Source organism: Mobula hypostoma, chromosome 9 (genome assembly GCF_963921235.1).
Source record: "Mobula hypostoma chromosome 9, sMobHyp1.1, whole genome shotgun sequence".
Lineage (NCBI taxonomy): Eukaryota > Metazoa > Chordata > Chondrichthyes > Myliobatiformes > Myliobatidae > Mobula > Mobula hypostoma.
This window is the reverse complement of record NC_086105.1, coordinates 36,748,649-36,770,140: the sequence shown is the minus strand read 5'-3', so window position 1 is coordinate 36,770,140 and position 21,492 is coordinate 36,748,649. Positions and strand designations below refer to the sequence as shown.

General features: G+C 42.1%; 1 protein-coding gene across 4 annotated transcripts in view; it reads left to right on the top strand.

The window, feature by feature from the left end:
• Positions 1–6,902: 6,902 nt before the first annotated feature.
• dnm1l (dynamin 1-like) overlaps positions 6,903–21,492 on the top strand; it is a 60,771-nt gene continuing 46,181 nt past the window's right edge. For all 4 annotated transcript variants that reach the window (XM_063058077.1, XM_063058079.1, XM_063058076.1 and 1 more), the window contains exons 1-2: positions 6,903–7,186; positions 21,175–21,322. In XM_063058077.1, coding sequence (XP_062914147.1) covers positions 7,085–7,186; positions 21,175–21,322 — 250 coding nt within the window. In that variant the 5' untranslated portion in view covers positions 6,903–7,084. The remainder of the gene's footprint in view (positions 7,187–21,174; positions 21,323–21,492) is intronic.

Here is a 21,492-nt window from a genome sequence, read left to right as displayed (position 1 = left end):
TTTGGGGAGGAAATGGATAAAGGAAAAGGCATAGTGGTTAATGAGAAATTGTTTTAGACCACTAAAAGAAACGAGCTGAAACCACTGAAAGAGAAAGGATTGGGCATTGTAAATCCCAAACACTATTCAGATGTCCTGCTTCAGAAGGACTAACGCTATATACTGTAATCGGGAATCGGGTGGCTCTTGGTGGAAAAACCACCTCGGAGTATCCAATGGGCTTGAACACCTTGTAACAACTGTAGCTTGGGAGTCAATAGGTCGTAAGGTACCATTTGAAAAGACCATCATTATTGGGAGTTTTGAGAAGCTCTGGCAACACTTCCGCTAATGCTGATTTTTTGAGATTAATCTGATGGAGATAATGGTGTGGATTAGGTGGCTGGCAGTCCAGTACGTCATCAAAGTTCATAACAGTAGAAATAAGTTAGCATCTTTTAAGAATGTGAGAATATTAGGAGCAGGAGTAGGCCATCTGGCCTGTTGAGCCTGCTCCACCATTCAATAAGCTCATGGCTGATCTAACCATGGACTCATCTCCACCTACCTGCCTTTTCCCCATAACCCTTAATTCCTCTACTATGCAAACCTTGCCTTAAATATATTTACTGAGGTAGCCTCCACTGCTTCATTGGGCAGAGAATTCCACAGATTCACCACTCTGGGGAAAAAAGTTTCTCCTCATCTCCATCCTAAATGTACTCCTCTGAATCTTGAGGCTATGTCCCCTAGTTCTAGTCTCATCTAGCAGTGAAAACAACTTTCCTGCCTCTCTTATCTATCCCTTCCATAATTTTATGTTTCCATAAGATCTCCTCTCACATTGCTGAATTCCAGCAAGTACAGTCCCAAGCAACTCAAACTTTTCTCATAGTCTAACACCCTCATTTCTGAAATCAACCTGGTGAACCACATCTGCACCACCTCCAAAGCCAGTATATCCTTCCTCAAGTAAGGAAACCAGGACTGCACACAGTACTCCAGGTGTGGCCTCACCAGTACCCTGTACAGTGGCAGCATAGCCTCCCTGCTCTTAAATTCAATCCCTTTAGCAATGAAGACCAACATTCCATTTGCCTTCTTGATAGCCTGATGCACCTGTAAACCAACCTGATGTGATTCATGCACAAGTACTCTCAGGTCCCTCTGCACAGCAGCATGTTGCAATTTTTTACAAATTAAATAATAATCTTATGTTCCATTTTTCCTTTCAAAGTGGATGACCTTGCATTTGCCAGCATTGTACTTCATCTGCCAGACCCTTGCTCACTTACTTAACCTATCTATATCTCTCTGCAGACTCTCTGTATCCTCTGCATAATTTGCTTTTTCCATTCAACTTAGCAAACTTAGATCTACACTACACTCAAGGCCTCTCTTCCAGATGGTTAACGTATATCATGAACAGTTGCGGGCCCAGCACTGACTCCTGCAACACGCCACTCACCACTGATTGCCAACCAGAGAAACACCCATGTATCTCAACTCTCTGCTTTTTCTTGGTTAACCAATTCTCTATCCGTGCTAATACATCACCCCAACTCAATGCATCCTTATCTTATGGATATGTCTTTTATGTGGCACCTTGTCAAACAACTTCTAGAAATCCAAGTAAATAATATCCATCTGTTCCCCTCTATCCACTGAGCTTGTTATATCCTCAAAGAACTCCAGTAAGTTTGTCAAACAGGACCTGCCTTTGTTGAATCCATGCTGTGTCTTCCTGATGGATCGATTTCTTTCCAGATGTTTCGCTATTTCTTCAGCTTCAAGCATTTTCCCAACTACAGATATTAAGCTAACCGGACTATAGTTGCCTGCCTTTTGCCTACATCCTTTTTTGTGATCTCTTATTTGAACAAGTGACATTGGTGCTAATACTTGGGCCATCTGATCTTATGATGACCCTTCTGACAAACTAAAGTGTGGGTTAGAAACGAGATCATGCTCCAACCACTTAGCTGGAACAATTAGATTTTTCTACTCCTCCTTTGCCAATCACACAGTTTGCCAGAGGGTTGCATCTCTTCCCATACTGGTGTGTCACCCAAGTGGATGTTTTTGTCCCTGTTACCTTCATTACCTCCTTACATTGTTATAACACAAAAATACATGCAAAATTAAGTTATCTTCACACTTAGTAACCTTTGATACCTTCCTCTAATTCATTGCTATCAATTGTAAAATTTAAGGCTTTAGTACTGTCAGGTGTCACAACCCAAGCTGCATCATGCCAACCAGAAAATTACCAATATATGTTTACTTTCTGTTTCCTGTTAGTAAGCCAATCTTCCAATCACATCAGTATGTTATCTCCTATGCCAGGAGCTTTATTTTTTATAATAACCTCCCAGGAGGCACATTATTAACTGTCTTATGGAAATCTAAAGAATAATGCATCCATCAGTTCCCCTTCATCCACACCATATTACTTTTTCAAATGACTCCAACATATTGATCAAATATGATTTCCCTTTCTCATAACTGCATTAACTTTGCTTGTTTATATTGACCTTATTGCACTCTGTTATTTCTTGAAGTTCAAGTTTATTGTTAGTTCAATCGTATACATGTATATCGCCAAAAGAAATAACGTTGCTCCAGCCCAAGGTGCGTAACATAGGCACAGTGGATTCTGATTAATTGGGCAGTCACTTATTTGGGAAAAATCTTAAAGAACAAAAATTAATCGAGAAAATAGCCAGGACTCCCCTTTGTTTATTTGTGACACAATGCTGCATAATTGGACCAGGAGACGTTGCCGAACAGTTTCTAACGAGCATCAGTCATATGCGCCTGTGTGACCATTAGACACCACACGGTGTTATAGGGAATAGTTTTTAAATGGCGTCAGTTGCCTGTGTTTGTGTTCAAAAAGCAGTGATTTTTGTCACTGATAGTCTGGAGAGAAATAGGCAGTAGGACAGTTTGGAACCGTTTTGTTCCCTATAGTTTCAAGAATTCAAACTTGGAAATGTCAGGAATGGCTGGTAGTGAAAATGAAACTATCTCATTACTTCAACAAGTTAGGAATTATGAAGAATTTGAAAGTATCGACAATCATGTTAAATGTTACCCTTGGTCCCCACTGGACATTAAGCATTCACCTGGGCTTCAAGAATACCCATCCCATACACCGCTTTGACGTGTGGGCTAAATCAGGAGAGGGTAGCCGGTGAGTCTCATACCTACGTTAGATTGAGACATGCCTGTCCTAGCTTGCAAAATCATCTCTGGTGGATATGGCAGATGAGATCTACAGTGAGACCAAGGAACTAATTGTAGACTTCAGGAGAGGGAAACCAGAAGTTCCTGAGCCAGTCCTCATCTGAGGATCAGAGGTGGAGAGGGACAATAATTTTAAATTCCCGGTGTTACTATTTCAAAGGATCTGTCCTGGACCCAGTACATAAGTGCAAATGCGAAGAAAGCATCACAGCATCTCTGAGGAGATTCAGCATGACATCTAAAACTTTGATTAGATTCTATGGTTGTGTATGGAGAGTGTATTGACTGGCTGCGTCATGGCCTGGTACAGAAACACCAATGCCTTTGAATAGAAAATCCTACAAAAGGTAGTGGAATTGGCTTAGTACATCATGGGTAAAGCCCTCCCTACCATTGAGCACATCCACATGAAACACTGTTGTAGGAAAGCAGCATCCATCATCAGAGATTGCTACTACCCAGTCCATGCTCTTTTCTCACTGTTACAATCAGGTAGAAGGTACAAGAGCCTCAGGACTTGCATCATCAAGTTCAAGGATAGTTGCTACCCCTCAACAATCAGGCTGTTGAACAAAATGAGATAACTACACTCACCTGCCCATCCATTGAGATGTTCTCACAACCAATGATCTAATTTTAAGGACATTTTATCTCATTATCTCATGTCTTATTATTTGCTGCTATTTATTTATATTTGCATTTGCACAGTGTTGTCTGCTTTCTGGTTGATCATTGATTGATCCTGTTATAGTTACTATTTGATAAATTTGATGAGTATGTCTACATTAAAATGAATCTCAGGGTTGTATCTGGTGACATATATGTACTTTGATAATAAAATTTACTTTGAACTTTGAGAACCAATGGCCAGGAAGGCAGTTCTGAAACACTACGTGGTGAACAAGGGGCATTACGAGGCACAGAAGAAGTCACAGTCATCCACTCCAGCCTGTGGATGTCTGAAACTTCGGCTAATTTGGACAGCACCGATCCCAATATGTCTCAATCCACTGGAATCCACTGTATATATAACTCACACACAACATAAAGTAATATTACCACAGATAAACTAACAAATAATAAGGTGTATTTACAATGCAAGTTAAAAAGTAAACAGTATTGTGCTCCATATGAAGTAAGACCTCGGTGATAGGAAGTTCAGTCGTCTCACAGCCTGGGAGAAGAAGCTGTTTCCCATTCTAAAAGTTCTGGTTTGTCCTAGTGCTATGGTACCTTCTGCCTGATGGTAGGGGGTCAAAGGGATTGCTGGATCAATGGGAGGGATCATTAGCCTCCATATTCCTCTTTTGGCATGTATAGGTTTACCGACCATTGGTTTAAAACAAAAAAAAAGCTGGGAAAACTCAGAAGGTCAGGCTGTATCTGTGGGAAGAGAAACAGGGTCAGTGCTTCAGGTTGGAGACCTTTCAATAGGACTGACCTGTCGCGTATTTCCAACATTTTCTGATTTCAGTATCTGCAATTTGCATTGCTTTCACTGGCCTTTGATTCCCTGCATTGTTTCCCTCACATATTCTTTTTTGAATAAAAGAATTACATTTTTCATATCAGTGTAATGGAACATTCCTGAATACTGATGAATTTTGCAAAGTTAAAATCAGTCATCCACCTACAAATTAGCCACATATTTTCAGTGCATCAGGACCCAGGGAACTGTCAGCCTGCAACTCCAATAATTCACTCAGCAATTTCCCGGCTACTGATGTCGGGCCAATGGGTTTGTAGTTCTCTGTTTTCTCTCTCCTTTCTTAAACAAAGCGGGTCACTTTCTTTTGCGATGAGGGGGTCACTTCTGTTACTTTTACCTGTAGAAGCTATTCCTGAATTTTAGAATATCCGCTACTTCTTTCAAAACTTTAGGATGTTCTAAATGATTAGCCCTTGGAGTTAATCACTTTTAAAACATTAAATTCTCCAGCATTTCTTTGCTATTACTAAGTGTCAAGGAGGAAGCAAAAAGACTATTTCCTTAGCTCTCCAGTATTGCTGGGAGATTTAATAAATAATAATAATAATAATAATAATACTTTATTGATCTTGAGTGGGAAATTCTTTCATTGCAGCAGCAATATTTAAAAACACACTTAGCCGTGTGTGTAATTAATAATAAACACAGAATAATAGTGTAAAACTAGTAATAATATAAAAAGTGAACCAATATGCAATAATAATGTACAAAATAATAAAGCAGAGATAATTGTACTATGACGTGTGTTCTCCTGTTACACAGAGATGAATTGTTGTATATGCTTATTGCCTTTGGTAGGAAATATTTTCTGTAACAATGCCTGTGACGGTGGAGCTGAATGAGTCTGTTCAAAAAGGGCTCCACTGCTTATTCAGTAGGTCATGGAGAGCATGTGCCATGTTGTCCATAATGGATAACAGTTTGCTTAGTGACCTCCTTTCCACCATGAACTCAAAAGTGTCCGGGTTGTAGCCATGGATAGCTCCAGCCTTTTTGATGAGTTTATTTAGTCTTTTAGCATCACCAGCACCGATGCCGCTCCCCTAACATAAAGCAGCAAAAACTGCACTTGCTACAACAGACTGGTAAAAGATCTCTAACATCCTGTTGCACACATTAAAGGATCTCAGCTTCCTTAGAAAATGGAGTCTGCTCATCCCATTCTTGGTGCTGGTTTTCCAGTCAAGCCTGTTGTCAAGGTGAACACCCAAGTATTTGTCTCTTCCATGAAAACAGACAAATCTTCATCATCCCTGATGAAGATGGTGGAGCTTGTCATCAAAACATTGGTTATAATCAATATCTGTATCCAGCCGGAAGCCCAGGAAGAGTTTATTCATCATATATGTTGGAAAAGCACTAGATCATTTTTCAGACAAAACATTAGTTTAAATAACACACATCAAGGGTCTCGGCCTGAAATGTCGACAGTACCTCTTCCCAGAGATGCTGCCTGGCCTGCTGCGTTCACCAGCAACTTTGATGTGTGTTGCTTGAATTTCCAGCATCTGCAGAATTCCTGTTATTTGTTTTAATATCTGCTATTTCTTTATTCCCGGTGAAAAATTCTCTCATCTGCCTGGAAGGGATCAACGTATGCTCCTCTTCATTTGCATATACCCAAGGAGTTCAACAGATTGCTATATTTCTTGCTGATTTACTTTTCTATTCTGTTCTTTATTTATCAATTTCTTGGTCATCCTCTTCTGAATTCTAAAAAATTGTTCCCACTTCTTAAGACTTTCATTATTTTCCTGGCATCTTTTAAGTGACTTCCTTGGATTTAATGGTGGTGCCCGGCTATGTTACTCGGAACACACATAAAAGTTGCTGGTGAACGCAGCAGACCCTTCCAAGGGTCTCGGCCTGAAACGTCGACTGTACCTCTTCCTAGAGATGCTGCCTGGCCTGCTGTGTTCACCAGCAACTTTTATGTGTGTTGCTTGAATTTCCAGCATCTGCAGAATTCCTGTTGTTTGCGTTTTTAATGTTACTAGGGAACCGTCGGAACTTGCCAAGACAGATTATCGGAGTTATACATTTCCTTCAGCAGAACCACTCAGAAATCAGGCTTTGTTGACGTAACGCAAGGGCTTGATGGGAGATGTAGTTTATTTATTTTATCTGAGCGGGTTTGAAATAAAAGGCCCATCATGCCGTGCGCAATTCGCCTGTCCCGCTTGGTGGATGCGTCCGCGCATGCGTTTTGGTGATGCTGCCCCGACGGCGGCCTGGTGCTTCTCCTTGACCGGTGTTGCTGGAGATGGAGGTGCATTGAAGCCTTGGCAAGTAACGGTCATTCGGCGAGAGTCGTGACAGTCTCGCAAGCAGCAAGGATTTGGTCGGGGCGTTTTGTCTGCCACAGTGATGGAGGCGCTTATTCCGGTCATTAACAAGCTGCAGGAAGTGTTTAACACGGTGGGAGCGGATATCATCCAACTGCCGCAGATCGTGGTGGTGGGGACACAGGTACCAAGTGACGGCCGTCGGGTTCATCACTCACACCGAGACCGGCGACGCCGGCAGAAATCATCCGCTCGTCTAACGTGCCCTTTCCCCTGATATATTTTGGGCAATTTTAACATGTACCTCAATTTATTTTGATTTCTGTACAAGTTTCTACATTTATTCATTGCTCTTGCGGCAGCTGTCCTGCATAACCAGTCTGATAATATACAGAACACTCCAAAGCTGAACGGGGGACGGGGAATTTAAAAGACCAACCCAATTAAGGAGAAGTTGTAGGAGTGGAGACTAAATTGAACATCGGATTTCAGAGACTGGGCCAGTTACTAGAGATTAGAACATATGGTTAAAGCTTCTTCCTTAATGATAATGTATTGCAAAGGGAAGTCAAAGTTCGAAGATGGGAGTGAATGAAAGAGAGAGTAATAGAGGATAATGGCTGTGCCAGTAGGAAAGCAGTATTGGTTTGTAAAGACAAGATGATTGATAGGGCAGTGTGTGATAAGAAAAAGCTTCAGGATTTTTGGCGTTGATTTTGTGGAATGTTGGTAGTGGAAAACAGCCAGGAGCACTGCAGCAGCAATCACAGTTGTTGTGGACAGACGCAAGTGACAGAATTAAGAGATGGCTTGGAATGTGGTATAGATGGAAGTGGTTCTGAGTTTAATAATTTGGAAGATGTGCACTTCGGAGCACACTTCAAAAAAAATCAGACACAATAATCACTTTAAGCAGTCTTAAGAGGGTTTCCCAATGAGAAGGGAGTAATATTTATATTGGGGATCAAAATTCACCAGAAGGAAATTCTCATTTAGAGTATATAGAAAAGTTGAGGTGATGAGAAGTAATGGAAAAATGACACAAGGCACTGTTTCTTGAGAAGTAAGATATTCCTTACCCATAGATTGCATTAAATGAAGATCCCATTGTTAGAGAAACTGGATTTGAAGAATGAATTATTCTCCAACACTTATTTATAGGCATCTGTTAGTCTCATGAGACCATGGATTTGCACCTTGGAAAGTTTCCAGGGCGCAGGCCTAGGCAAGGTTGTATGGAAAACCAGCAGTTGCTCATACTGCAAGTCTCCCCTCTCCACGCCACCGATGTTATCCAAGGGAAGGACAGTAGGGCCGATACAGCTTCGCACCGGTGTCATCGCAGAGCAATGTGTGGTTAATTGCCTTGCTCAAGGACACAACACACTACCTCAACTGAGGCTCGAACTAGCGACCTTCAGATCACTAGACCTTAACCACTTGGCCACGCACAAACATTGAGAGGAGAAGAATCCTTTGTTTTATAGTTCATTGGGTGTGAACAATGGTGTCAAGATTGAAATCGAGATTGGCCATCTCTAATTGCCCAAATTTGGTTTGTACAAGGATTGTTCCCATTCTTAAAGTGATGGTGCTGCCACTGTCAGAATGTTATAAATGAAATTGCGTCTTTTAAACCTTTTAAACTAAATCTTCTAAATTCATGAAAGGACTGGAGGAGAACCTGGAAGTGATATTCCTTCAACAATGTTTTTATTGTTTTTCTAAGTTGTGTGAGGGAGGAAGTTATCCTTGAAGTTAGTTGTTAATTTGCTACAGTTTATGCTATGTATCAGCTTTAACACGTGATAGTTAGTATGAAAATTGAAAAGGATTGGCTGGTGGATAGGAATAGTTGGGGTGGATCCAGAAGATTGCTCTGCCCTAGCTACCATTGTGCTTATTTAGCTGTGTGTAGCAGTAAATTGTGATCAGTCTCTAATAATAGTGATTTGAGCTTTGACTGATTTCAGGAGGTTAGTGGATCACTCCAATGTAGATTAGTTTATTTTCATATACACCAGAGTGCTATGAATCAATCAGATTTATTGTCACTGAAATATGTCATGAAATTCACTTTGTGGCGACAGTAGAATGCAGGACATAAAAAAAATTACCAGAAGGTAGAAAAATAAATAAATACTGCAAAGGAGGAATAGTGAGATTGTGCTCATGAACCAGTCAGAATCTGATGACAAGGCAGAAGTTGTTCCTAAAATGTTGATTGTGGGTCTTTGCCTCCTGTACCTCCTCCCTTTTTGGTGGTAACGAGAGAGGGCATGACCTAGATGTTGAGAGTCCTTAATGATGGATTCTGCTTTCTTGAGGCATCGCCCTTTGAAGATGCCCTTGCTGGTGTGGAGGGTTGTGTCCGTGATGGAGCTGGCTGTGACTGCAAACCTCTGCACTGCCTCTTGACCCTGCACATTGGTGTATCCATATCAGGCTGTGATGCAACCAGTCAGGATGCCCTCTACCAGACATCTATAGAAATTTGTTAGTCTTTGGTGGCCTATCAAATCTTCTCAGACTCCTAATGAAGTAGTCGCTGGTGTGCTGCCTTTGTGATTGCATTCAAGATGTTGGGCCCAGGATAGATCCTTTTGAGATGTTGATACCCAGGAACTTGAAGCTGCTCACCCTTTCCACTGATGACCTCTCAGTGAGGATATTCCCCTTCCTGATTGCAACAATCCATTCCTTGGTCTCACTGATGTTGAGTACAAAGTTATTGTTATAAATCAGCTGATATATCTCATTCCTGTGTGCCTGCTCATTGCCATTGAGATTTTGCCAACAACAATGTTGTTATTGGTGAATTTACAGATGGTGTTGAGCTGTGCCCAGCTTCACAGTCATGTGTAGAAAGAGTAGAGTAATGGTCCAAGCACACATCCTTGAGATGTGCCCATGTTGACTGTCAGCAAGGAGGAGATGTTATTGTAGATCACACTGACTATGGTCTCCAGTGAGGAAGTGAAGGATCCAGTTGCAGAGGGAGATGGGCCCAGGCTTTGAAGCTTATTGATTAGCACTGAAGGGATGATGGTGTTGAACTTTAAGCTGTAATCCGTAAACAGCAGCCTGGCACAGGTATTGCTGTTGTTTTGGTAGGCAAAGTGCAGTGGGTCCATGTCCCTGCTTAGGCAAGAGTTAATTCTAGCCATGAGTAACCTTTCGAAGCACTTCATAATAGTAGATGTGAGTGCTACTGAGCACTAATCTGGTCTTCCTGGACACGGGTATGAAGCAGGTAGGATCTTCTGATTGTAGCAGTCAGAATTTGAATATGTCTTTGAACCGTCCAGCCAGTTGGTTGGCACAGTACCTTGCTAAGTGCACCAATGGGGTCTGACACCTTGCAAGGGTTCACCCGCTTGAAGGATGTTCTGATATCTGCCTCCAATCAGAGGGTCACCAGATGTGGTGGTTTGCACAGGTGTAGTTTATTCTCCCCTTCAAAGTGTGAATAAAAGGCATAGAGCTCTTTGCAGTGGGGTTCACTGGCCTTTAAACTGTTAGGCTTCACCTTGTAGGAAGTAACGGCATGCACACCCTGTTAGAGCTGTTGTGCATCCAATTATATCTCTAATTTCACAAGGAATTGCTCTTTCTCTCTCATGCTGGCCTTTAGGTCATACTTGGATCACTGGTCTTGAATACCACAGATCTTGCCCTCAGCAGACTGCAGATCTCCTGGTTCATCCAAGGCTCCTGGTTTGGTGTGTTCTTGAAAGCACACACTCATCCAATCAGGTCTTGAGGAAGCTGGTTTAAGACTGACAACTTTATTCAGATCCTAAGGTGAATCCCTGAAAGTGGTCCAGTCCACTGATTCAAAGCAGTCCAGTAAATGCTTCTCCACCTTTCTCACCCGTACCTTTGCAGTGCTCACTCCCTGTCTATATGCTAGGTGATATCCTTTACTGGTCATTAGGTTTCCATTTGGTGGTAGATTATTTCCTGGAACATCTAAGACATAAATGTTAGCAGCCATTTATTTGTCCAGCTGTAGAAGTTGTTGGCTTCCATTTGTGGAGAATCATTGTTAAATAAGAAAGTGGAGTGAAATGTGGAATTTTCAGGCAACAGCCCCAACCCTTAACCTTGGGAAAAGTCATTATCATCACTTTCCAGAAGAACATTTCATTGATGGTGAGTGAACTTGAATAATAACACTGTATTTCAATTTGTGTTTGGGGAGAAGCTGAGAGATACTAAATACTTAGACTAAATTTGTGCTGTAACAGGAAGTTTACAGGCTCATAAGTGTACTGGAACAGCACTGCTCAAAACGTAGGGATCTCTAGTGTGCAGGTCCTTGAGTTTATTGATGGAATGTTAATGGGTAGGAATGGAGTAACTGGTACATGGCCCCGTATCACTGAGCAGTGGAAGTTGAAAATTATTCATTTATGAGGGAAGGCTAAGGTAATGTTATTGATAAAGGATGTAATCTTGGGATGGAGAAGTACTTTCCTGAGTATCAGCTTCAAGTTTGCCTCATTACCATCATCAGGAAGTGGCGAATATGCACTCTTTGGGAAGTGGGGGTGGAGAGAGGTGTGCATGATTTGGGATGAATAAGGAACATTTTTGCATAATGTTAAGCCTGACTCTTAATGACTTTCTAATTGTAATATTCTTCAAATAATTCTGGGTCAGATCAGGCATGGAAACTACTTGGGTTCAGGTGTAGCCCCCCCCGGCCAGTCTCAGGGTCGCTCGGCTTGCTGTCGTCTAGGGAAACAGCCCTCGGCCCCGCCAAACTGGGTAATAGTTTGTGTGGATGCTGTGTGATGTACCCCACCCCGCCCAAATAACAGGCAATGCACCAGATACGATTAAATGATTTACAGTTTATAGATATTACTGGAACTATATAATTAATAGAGAATAAAATATAAAAGGAAAATAAAAGGCGCCGCACTTATCAAAGTTCAATCTCTTCGTGCACAAACAGTTGGAGCTCAGGACCCTTCTTCTTCACCCTGCGACCCCTTGGACCACCTCGACCAGCCGCCTGGGACTAACAACGGTGGTCGACCAAACGCTCCACACTGAGCACAGAAAACTGGCCTCACACATATACTCTGTCTCCGTCTCCTCTCCTCGCGGGTCCGACCCCATTATCGGACTCTCAGCACCTGCTCCATTTTTTTTTTCTCTCTGTCTCTGTCTCTCTCTCTCCCTCCCCCGCCTTCTGCCCCAAAACCCTGTGCCTACAATATCTTCAGATACAGCAAAAACATAACAACTATCCCAATTGGTTCTTAACATCTTCTTACCTCAGTCTAACCCAAAACAACCTGCTAGCACCAGAACTTTCTCAGCATTTAACATAACAAAGAAGCATTCCCAAGTATAACATAACACAGAAGCCATTTTAATTAGCCTACGCAGTAACATAAAAGACAAAACCCCCTTAAACAGGTTAAGTAGGTATTTTCCCTTACTGGATGCCTTAATTTAGGATTCTGCCTTGCCATAATAGCTCTAGAGTCAATAATGACTTCCTCTGTGATTCTGATTAAAAATAACCCTTTTCATTCTTTTTGTTTTGTTTACAACTTCTAATGGTTGCTTACAAACTCCTTTTCCGATGTTGACCTTCTAACCAATAGAGAACAATCAACATTATTGGCCTTTCTTTCCTTGCACTTCTTGCCATCTTCTAATTCTCACCTACATGCAGCTTTGTCTGTCACCACAAATTGTACCTTAACATCTGTCAGAGACTAAAATCTGAGAAACTATTAGTATAAAGATTTTATAGTAGAACACTTTGGGGGTGGGGTGGGGGAGTAGTCAAGATAAGTAAGCGCGTGGAGGTCGGCCAGTGAGAACAGCAGGAAGAGTTTAAAAGGAAGACGGATTTACAGTGCGGGCATCAGATTAGAGGGAGACAGAGGAGGAAGGCTTTGGCTCAACGAGGCTTCGGTGATAAAGGGTTGAGGCCAGGTAGGTTATCTGTTTAAAATAAAGACAGTATATGTGTGAGGTCGGTTTTCTTGTGCTCGGTGTCATATGTAGGAGGTCCTAGAGCCTCCCGGACGATCACATCCGCACCAGGTGTGTTGAGCTACAGCTCAATGACCTTCATCTAGTCAGAGAGATTGAGGAGGTGATAGAGAGGAGCTATAGGCAGGTAGTCACCCTGGGACCACAGGAGACAGAGCGGTGGGTAACAGGAGAGGGAAAGGCAAGAAGCAGGTATGAGAGAGTACCCCAGTGGCTGTCGCCCTTAACAATAAGTATTTCTGCTTGAATACTGTTGGGGGGGGCGGCCTACCTGGGGGAAGCAACAGTGGTCGCGCCTCTAGCACAGAGTCTGGCCCTGTGGCTCAGCTAGGTAGGGAAAAGAAGAGGATGGCAGCTGTGTTAGAGGACTCTATAGTTAGGGTGTCAGATAGGCGATTCTGTGGACGCAGGAAAGAAACGCGGATGCTATCTTGCCTTCCAGGTGCCAGGGTCCGGGATGTTTCTGATCGTGTCCAAGATATCTTGAAGTGGGAAGGAGAACAGCCAGAGGTCGTGGTACATATTGTTACCAACGACATAGATAGGAAAAGGGAGGAGGTCCTGAAAAAAGACTACAGGGAGTTTGAAAGAAGTTGAGAAGCAGGACCTCAAAGGTAGTAATCTCAGGATTACTGCCTGTGCCACGTGACAGTGAGTAGAGGAATAGAATGAGGTGGAGGACGAATGCGTGGCTGAGGGATTGGAGCAGGGGCAGGGGTTCAGATTTCTGGATCATTGGGACCTCTTCTGAGACAGGTGTGACATGTACAAAAAGGACAGGTTGCACTTGAATCCAAGGGGGACCAATATCCTGGCGGAAAGGTTTGTTAAGGCTATTGGGGAGAGTTTAAACTAGAATTGCTGGGGGGTGGGAACTGAACTGAAGTGACGGAGGAAAGGGAGGTTGGCTCACAAATAGAGAAAGTTTGGAGAAAGTGCGAAAGGGAGAATAGGCATGTGATAGAGAAGGGTTGCACTCAGTCCGATGGTTTGTGATGTGTCTATTTTAATGCGAGGAGTATCATGAATAAAGTGGATGAGCTTAGAGCGTGGATCAGCACTTGGAACTATGATGTTGTGGCCATTACAGAGACTTGGATGGTGCAGGGGCAGGAATGGCTATTTCAAGTGCTAGGCTTTAGATGTTTCAGAAAGGATAGGAAGGCAGGCAAAAGAGGTGGGGGTGTGTTGATCAGAGATAGAGTCACGGCCGCAGAAAAGGAGGAAGTCATGGAGGGGTTGCCTATGGAGTCTCTGTGGGTGGAAGTTAGGAATAGGAAGGGGTCAATAACTCTACTGGATGTTTTTTATAGGCTACCCAGTAGTAACAGGGACATCGAGGAGCAGATAGGGAGACATATTCTGGAAAGGAGTAATAATACAGGGTTGTTGTGGGAGGTTTTAATTTCCCAAATATTGATTGACATCTCCCTAGAGTGAGGGGTATAGTGGGGTGGAGTTTAAGTGTGGTCAGGAAGGCTTCTTGACACAATAAGTAGATAAGCCTACAAGAGGAGAGGCTGTATTTGATCTGGTATTGGGAAATGAACCGGGTCAGGTGTCAGGTCTCTCAGTGGGAGAGCATTTTGGAGATAGTGATCACAATTCTATCTCCTTTACCATAGCATTGGAGAGGGATAGGAACAGACAAGTTCGGGAAATATTTAATTGAAGTAAGGGGAACTATGAGGCCATCAGGCAGGAACTTGGAAGCATAAATTGGAAACAGATGTTCTCAGGGAAACGTACCGAAGAAATGTGGCAAATGTTCAGGGGATATTTGCGTGGGGTTCTCAGTAGGTACGTTCCAATGAGACATGGAAAGGATGGTAGGGTACAAGATCCGTGGTGCACAAATGGTGTTGTAAATCCAGTCAAGAAGAAAAGGAGCTTACAAAAGGTTCAAAAAACTAGGTAATGATATGAATATAGAAAATTATAAGGCTAGCGGGAAGGAGCTTAAGAATGAAATTAGGAGAGCCAGAAGGGGCCATGAGAAGGCCTTGGCGGACAGGATTAAGGAAAACTCCAAGGCATTCTACAGGTATGTGAAGAGCAAGAGGATAAGGCTGAGAGAATAGGACCAATCAAGTGTGACAATGGAGAAGTGTGTATGGGTCCAGAGAAAATAGCGGAGGTACTTAATGAATACTTTGCTTCAGTATTCACTACAGAAAAGGATCTTGGCGATTGTAGGGATGACTTGTGGTGGACTGAAAAGCTTGAGAATGTAGATATTAAGAAAGAGGATGTGCTGGAGCTTTCGGAAAGCATCAAGTTGCATAAGTCACTGGGACCGGATGGGATGTACTCCAGGCTACTGTGGGAAGCGAGGGAGGAGATTGCTGAGCCTCTGGCAATGATCTTTGCATCATCAATGAGGACGGGAGAGGTTCCAGAGGATTGGAGGGTTGCGGATGTTGTTCCCTTATTCAAGAAAGGAAGTAGGGATAGCCTAGGAAATTATAAGCCAGTGATTCTTACTTCAGGGGTTGGTAAGTTGATGGAGAAGATCCTGAGAGGCAGGATTTATGAACATTTGGAGAGACATAATATGATTAGGAATAGTCAGCATGGCTTTGTCAAAGGCAGGTCGAGCCTTACAAGCCTGATTGAATTTTTTGAGGATGTGACTAAGCACATTGATGAATGTAGAGCCGTAGATGTATCTGGATTTTAGCAAGGCATTTGATAAAGTACCCCATGCAAGGCTTGTTGAGAAAGTAAGGAGGCATGGGATCCAAGGGGACATTTCTTTGTGGATCCAGAACTGACTTGCCCACAGAAACAAAAGAGTGGTTGTAGATGGGTCATATTCTGCATGGAGGCCGGTGACCAGTGGTGTGCCTCAAGGATCTGTTCTAGGACCCCTACTCTTTGTGATTTTTTTTTAATAAATGACCTGGATGAGGAAGTGGAGGGATGGGTTAGTAAACTTGCTGATGACACAAAGGTTGGGGGTGTTGTGGATAGTGTGGAGGGCTGTCAGAGGTTACAATGGGACATTGATAGGATGCAAAACTGGACTGAGAAGTGGCAGATGGAGTTCAACCCAGATAAGTGTGAGGTGGTTCATTTTGGTAGGTCAAATATGATGGCAGAATATAGTATTAATGGTAAGACTCAGCAGTGTGGAGAATCAGAGGAATCTTGGAGTCTGAGTCCATAGGACACTGAAAGCTGCTATGCAGGTTAACTCTGTGGTTAAGAAGGCATCTGGTGCATTGGCCTTCATCAATCGTGGGATTGAGTTTAAGAGCCGAGAGGTAATGTTGCAGCTATATAGAACCCTGGTCAGACCCCACTTGGAGTACTGTGTTCAATTCTGGTCGCCTCACTATAGGAAGGACGTGGAAACCATAGAGAGGGTGCAGAGGAGATTTACAAGGATGCTGCCTGTATTGGGGAGTGTGCCTTATGAGAACAGGTTGAGTGAACTTGGCCTTTTCTCCTTGGAGCGACGGAGGATGAGAGGTGACTTGATAGAGGTATATAAGATAATGAGAGGCATTGATCGTGTGGATAGTCAGAGACTTTTCCCCAAGGCTGAAATGACTAGCACGAGAGGGCATAGTTTTAAGGTGCTTTGAAGTAGGTACAGAGGAGATGTCAGGGGTAAGTTTTTAAGGCAGAGAGTGGTGAGTGCGTGGAATGGGCTGCCAGTGGCGGTGGTGGAGGTGAAAACAGTAGGGTCTTTTAATAGACTTCTGGATGGCTACATGGAGCTTAGAAAAATAGAAGGCTATGGGTAAAGCCTTGGTAGTTGTAAGGTAGGGACATGTTCGGCACAGCTTTGTGGGCCAGAGGGCCTGTATTGTGCTGTAGGTTTTCTATGTTTCTACAATCTGGCACAGGCTAGAAAGCAAGGAAAAATATCAGACCAATTCATTAGAGTTCATTTTTTAGATGAAGTGTACCGGTTGATAGATTCCCAGAAGGGTTTTGAGAACGTGCTGCATCAATTATTGGCAAATAAAAATGATCTAGGAAGTAATGGAGGAATAGAAAATTTTTGTTTAGGACAAAACTGAAATTAGGCATAAATACTATTATTTTCTGGTTGGCAAGATATCACAGTGGTATGTCACAGGAATTTGATCTGAGCTTCAGTGCCTGGATGAAGACTCAATGTATAGTTAATCATTATGTATTTAGTAAAATGGTTAAGAAAGTAAGTTGTAGAACGGACATAAAGAGACTACAAGGGGATTTCATAAAAAGGCTGGGGTGTCGGTATAGTAAGTAGGAAACCTAACAATGTTATTTGTCCTAGGAGGATTAAGTTTAAATATAGTTGAAGTTATGCTCCATTTCAATCGGGAATTGGCAAAACCATATCTGTAATGTTGTGTACAGTATTAGTCCTTTTGTTTATGGAAGACTCTTGATAACTTGAAGCAGTTCAGGGAAGGCTTACTGGATGAATATCTGGAATGGGTGGATTAGATTCTGAGGAAAGGTTGAACTAGCTAGGCTGGTGTCCCTATGACTTTAGAAATGTGACAGTGGTCTTGGTTAGGAAGTATATGGTCCTGTTGAACTTTGCAAGGGTGGAATTGGAGATGATGGTTCCTTCTGTGGGAGAATCTGGAACTAGTTACTGCCAGTGTAGGTTGGAGAGTTGCAGGTGTGTGGAATCCTTTACCTCAAAGAGTGATGGGCTTAGTGGTTACTAAGAAATTGAATGAAAGATAGCCATGAAAGCAAAGTTAAGTTTGTAAGTTAACTTGCATCTCAGTAGGTAGCAAGGTTGAAATGAAGGGCTGACTGGGCAACCTTTTTTTTTAAATGTAGTCACAAAATACTGGAGGAACTCAGCAGGCTAGGCAAAAGTACAGTCAACGTTCTGGGCCGAAATGCTTCGGCAGGTCTGGAGAAAAAAAGTTGAAGCTTAGATTTTAAATGGTGGAGGGAGGGGAGAGAGAAACACAAGGTGATAGGTGAAACCTGGAGGGGGAGAAGTAAAGAGGGGGATGAAGTAAAGAGCTGGGAAGTTGATTGATGAAAGAGACAGAAGGCTATGGGAGAAAGGAAAAGCTAGGGGGAGTGGGAGAGCACCAGAGGGAGGCAATGGGTGGGCAAGGTGATAAGGTCAGAGAGGGGGAAGTAAGGATGGGAAATGGTGAAGGAGGGAGGGTGGAGGCCATTACTGGAAGTTAGAGAAATTGATGTTCATTCCATCAGAATTGGAGGCTACCCAAACAGAATACAAGATGTTGTTCCTCCAGCCCAAGTGTGGTCTCATCATGACAGTGGAGGAGGCCATGGATGGACATATTGGAATGGGAAGTGGAATTAAAATGGGTGGCCTCTGTGAAATCTTCTACATCTACTGGAAAGATAAACCCAACATTATCTTCCTTGCCTAAGCCAGCGTTGAGGCATAATTAAAAACTATTGTTAAAGAAATTGTGTTGCTATATGATCAAAGGTGTTTTGAGCCAAAATGTTCTAGCTCATTATTTCTTTTTTGGTATCAGGATCACTGAATTAATCATACTGTTTATGATGAGAATGGCATTGTGCTCCTGTGTGATGACTAATTAAATATTTTTGTATGTCTGTATAATTGCCACATTTATATAGCTACATTATTGCCATTTTAATAGCCATACCTAGTCCTGTTTTCAGTTCATAATTGTTATTGCTTGAAATTTTTCAAATTTATATAACAGTTCTGCTAGTCTGAGAATATGATTTCAATAAGTAATCCAGTGCAAGATCTCCCAGTTTGTAATCTCAGTTGTTAATACTTGGGATTACATTTGTGATTTCTGTTTTCCTCTCATGAGGTCTTGTAATTTTGTAATCTTACCATTTTATAATGCTCGTGTGTGACTTTAACAATGGGATCATTTGATTTCAAAATGTTTTGTAACAGGGTGTAGTGGGTTGCTGATGTCTCATTTTCACATGCTAGTATGATGTAGTGGAGAGGCAGGTCAGACATCCGTCTTGCCATCCTGTTCTCCCCATATTGTCCTAACTTTTAAAAGGATCTTCATCTTGTGTAATGATTTTAGGGTACTGTGGACTCTGCTCCTTGCAATATTTCTGCCATGTGAATATTTGCCAGAAAACCACCTGACCTTTCTAAGTACCATAAATAAGCCTATATTGTCTAGTTAACAGTTCAGTGTTTAATGAAAGTAATTTATCTATGATTAACACTTCCTAATTCTTTTGTTAGATTGCTTCTTTACATTCTTGTATTTATTTACAAGAATAGATTTATTTATTCTCATGTTGTTCTCAGAGCAACATTCTGTAGTATATTGGGCAGTGATTGGGAGGATGTTGGGATCAATTGTTAAGGATGTGGTTTTGGGGTACTTGGAGGCACATGATAAAATAGGCCACAGTCAGCATGATTTCCTCAAGGGAAACTCTTGACTGACAGATCTGTTGGAATTCTTTGAAGAAATAACAGCAGGAAAGACAAAAGAGAATCAGTTGATGTGTACTTAGATTTTAAGAAGGCCTTTGAGATGGTGCCACACATGAGGCTGCTTAACAAACTATGGGTCCGTGGTATTACAGGAAAGATTCTAGCATGGATAAAGCAGTGGCTGATTAGCAGGAAGCAAAGAGTGGGAATAAAGGGAGCCTTTTCTGATTGACTTGTGGTGTTCCACAGGCGTCTCTGTTGGGACCAATTCTTTTTACATTATATGTCAGTGATTTTTGGATGTTGGAATTGACGGCTTTGTTGCAAAGTTTGCAGGTTGTACGAAGATAGGTGGTGGGGCAGATAGTTTGAGGAAATAGGGAGGCTACAGAAGGACTTAGATTAGGAGAATGAGCAAAGAAGTGGCAGATGGAATGCAGTGTATGGTCATGCACTTTGAAAGAAGAAATGAAAGGGTAGACTATTTTCCAGATGGAGAAAAAATACAAAAATGTGAGGTGTAAAGGGGCTTGGGAGTCTTTGTGCAGGATTCCCCAAAGCTTAATTTGGGAGTTGAGTCAGTGATGAGGAAGGCAAATGCAATATTATCATTCATTTCAAGAGGACTAGGCTATAAAATCAAGGATGTAATGTTGCGACTTTATAAAGCACTGGTGAGGCCTCACTTGGAGTACTGTGAGCAGGTTTGGGCCCCTTAGAAAGGATGTGCTGAAACTGGAGAGGGTTCCAAGGTTCACAAAAATTAGACTGGGATTAAATGGTTTGTCAAATGAAGGATGTTTGATGGCTCTGGGCCTGTATTCACTGGAATCCTAAAGAATGAGGGGTGACCTCATTGAAACCTATTGTATGGTGAAAAGCCTTGATAGAGTGGATGTGAAGATGATGTTTCCTATAGTGGCAGTGTCACTAGAGGACACAGTCTTCGAATAGAGGGTTGTCCTTTTAGAACAGAGATGAAGAGGAATTTCTTTAGCCAGAGAGTGCTGTATCTGTGGAATGCATTGCCCCAGGCAGCTGTGGAGGCCAAGTCTTTATGTATATTTAAGGCAGACTAATAGATTCTTGAGTGGTCAGGGCATGAAAGGATATAGGGGGCGAGGGGAGGAGGCAGAGGATTGGGGCTGAGAGGAAAATTTGATCATCCATGATGAAATGGCAGAGCAGATTCAATAAGCCAAAATCTTAGTCTTGTATTCTTACCATACTCTTAGTATAATTCAGCTGTAGTGTTCTAACTCTATCTTAAATGGGTGATTAAGTTAAAATCAAAGTAGTATTCAAATATATGAAATTATGTCTTGAAGCAGTTTTCTATATAAAGAGAAGGTCTGAAATGAGCATCTGTCTTCATCTGTTGGAAGCAAATCAGGATATAGCATCTCTTAGGGAGATTGTAGCTGATGTGTAATTTATGCAGATAGCCAGTATACTAGAGCGGAAATAGATAGTCTCATCTATCTGTAGATATCTAGTATATAATTCTGGAGTAGTAGCCTTAAGACAAAAAGCCAATGGTTTGCTACTGTGGAGAAAGCTTAGTTAGCTATATGCTCCACAGTAGTGATGTTTATGTGGATTTCCACGGTATTTGAAGTACAACTTTACAAACACTTCTGCCTTTTTTTTTGGATTATCCAATCTTTCTCTGAACTTACTAGTTACATATAAAAGTTATTCTCTTCTCTAGCTGAAGTGAACCAATTGAAAATTAAATTTCTTTGTTCCCTTACTATTGACAGAGCAGTGGAAAAAGCTCTGTGCTGGAGAGTCTGGTAGGAAGGGACTTACTTCCCAGAGGTACTGGCATTGTGACACGAAGACCTTTGGTTCTGCAGCTAGTGAATATTTCTCCCGAGGAACAGCGGAAAGCAAAGGGTGATGATGATGGTATGTTTGGTCTTTCCATTGAGTTTGCATACTCTAGAGAGCAGCACCCCAGTAGTAACTTGATAATGTTTACTATTTTGCTACTTTCTTCTGCCATGTGAGCTCAGCTATATCGTGTGTTGTTGCTGTCTTGTACTTTGCAATTTTTGCTCTGCTCTTTTGTTCTTGCC